The sequence below is a fragment of the Propithecus coquereli genome, unplaced genomic scaffold (genome assembly GCF_000956105.1).
Source record: "Propithecus coquereli isolate 6110/MARCELLA unplaced genomic scaffold, Pcoq_1.0 Scaffold268, whole genome shotgun sequence".
Taxonomy (NCBI): Eukaryota; Metazoa; Chordata; class Mammalia; order Primates; family Indriidae; genus Propithecus; species Propithecus coquereli.
The window spans coordinates 324,123-326,119 of record NW_012148263.1 but is presented as its reverse complement, the minus strand read 5'-3'; the positions used below and the strand labels follow the sequence as shown (position 1 = coordinate 326,119).

Here is a 1,997-nt window from a genome sequence, read left to right as displayed (position 1 = left end):
GCCTCTGATTGAGAAGGCTGTGAAAGTACCTCAGCACCTCAGGGGACATTCAGATATCAACTGAGGCAAAAACAAAGAAAACATCCAGAAGAAGGATATGGGTAGTTTGTTGGTAACACAGAGTAAAGATTTGGAAGGAGGGAAAGAGTCAGGACTGGGCTAGAACAGATTTCCAAAACAGAAGATTAGAATCTGGGTGATAAAATATGACATGAGGGTGGAAAGTTAAAAAGGAATTCAAAATAGGTGGGAATCAATACTGGTAATCTTCAGGCAGGCATTGAGGACTAGCCCCAAGGTCTCTAAAGCTCTGCTCTGTAGTGTAAGAATTCCTAGAGGATCTCCTCTAGGAAGTTTTTCTAACTCTCCTCTACCACATAGTTAGACGCTCTTTATCTGTGACCTTCTAATACCCTAATGCCTATATATAATTTAACCTACATTCATATTGGTTAAATGAATTAATGATTCACCATAACATGACTAGACCAGACATGAGAAAAATAAATTGACAAGCAACTTAATAAAGAAATGACACAGCAGAGTTTAATTTCTGAAAAGGTTTCTGAAATATTTAAAATAAGGAATCGGTTTAAGATTCAAATAATGCAAAATGGAGAATTCTTTCCAGTTTATTTTGGTGAAAGAAATATGCTTACTGTACAACAAGTTGCTGGCACACAGTTCCATTCTCTGTTATCAGTTCATTCAGTTTTAATTCAAGGTGAACTTTACCCTGTAATGACAAAAAAAATTACAAACTTGAGTCATGTATTTTACTGACAAAATATTAAAGGTATGTACTTTTTCAAATGGTACTCATATTTAATTATCCACTGACCACTAGTACACAGCTCTGTCTACAGAAAGTATTTGTTGAATGACTAATAGCCAAAAACGTAGATCAAAGTTCCAAAAGATAAACAAATGCTTACTTCAAACATGGTATTCAAACTGAAGAATTTTATGCCCAGTTCAATAAATATTTATGTATCTCAATTATCGTAGATTAAAAGGAAAGATAACACTTATATTTTAGGAAATTTTGAAATAAAATCAAATGATAAAATGTAGGATGCATTTTTCATAAAAGATAAACCAACAATAAGGACAGAGGTGATCTCATTAAAAGATAGAAAAATCACACAATTCTAAAACAATAAATTTAAAACTAAGTTAAAGTTAGTAAAGACTCAATTTGTCAATATTCACTTTTATCAAACATTAAAGATTTATGGACTATCTACTATGTTAGGAGGCACTGTGGGAGTGGGTAGGAATCCACAGATGTCTAAGACACAGTTACTATTTACTAGAAGCTTACAATCTAGTTGGGAAGACAATAAACAAAAGATAACAATATATAGCCAAGACTATTTACGGGAAGATGTGATGCTGAAAATAAAGGTGTACTTTTTTAAACAGCCATTAATAGATGGATTTTTAAAAATTCAGTAGTATACATTTAAAGGAATTCAAACTATCAACTTCTCCACAAACAAAGGCTTAGGAATAATATAATCTAGAGCTTGATATTTTTATCCTGCTACTGGAGATGAGCAATTCTAAACTGCTTAAGAATCAGTGCTGGATTGCTTTCACCCAGCTGACAGGACAAATTCCCACGGTGCCAAGTGGAGATTGGGGTGATGTCTAGGGGCTGATGATGTGAGTGATTGATCAGAGGTAGAAAAGTTCATTCTGTAGTCACTGTTCCTTTTCGGAACAACCCTCTTTCAGACATTCTTTCACAGAAATCTAACCTTAATTACCCTCACTATTTTATGGGCACTGGTCATACAAGAATGAATCTGAGGTCCACTAGCTGCACAGCTCAGGGTTAGATAGGTAGTAAATAACTAGTAACAAATACTGATAGATTTTAACACAAAAGTCTGTATGAGAAAGCTAAGCTCTAAATTAACAAAGGCATCAGTGGTAGCAAAACGAGAAGTTAGGTGGAGCTGTAACTAAATTAAGTAAATCTTCCACTAAAA

The 1,997-nt window shown here is 34.1% G+C and overlaps 1 protein-coding gene across 3 annotated transcripts in view; it reads right to left on the bottom strand.

The window, feature by feature from the left end:
- Nucleotides 1-1,997, bottom strand: part of RASA2 (RAS p21 protein activator 2) — a 131,775-nt gene that overhangs the window by 65,345 nt on the left and 64,433 nt on the right. For all 3 annotated transcript variants that reach the window (XM_012647426.1, XM_012647427.1, XM_012647425.1), the window contains exon 5: nucleotides 660-736. In XM_012647426.1, the coding sequence (XP_012502880.1) occupies nucleotides 660-736 (77 nt within the window). The remainder of the gene's footprint in view (nucleotides 1-659; nucleotides 737-1,997) is intronic.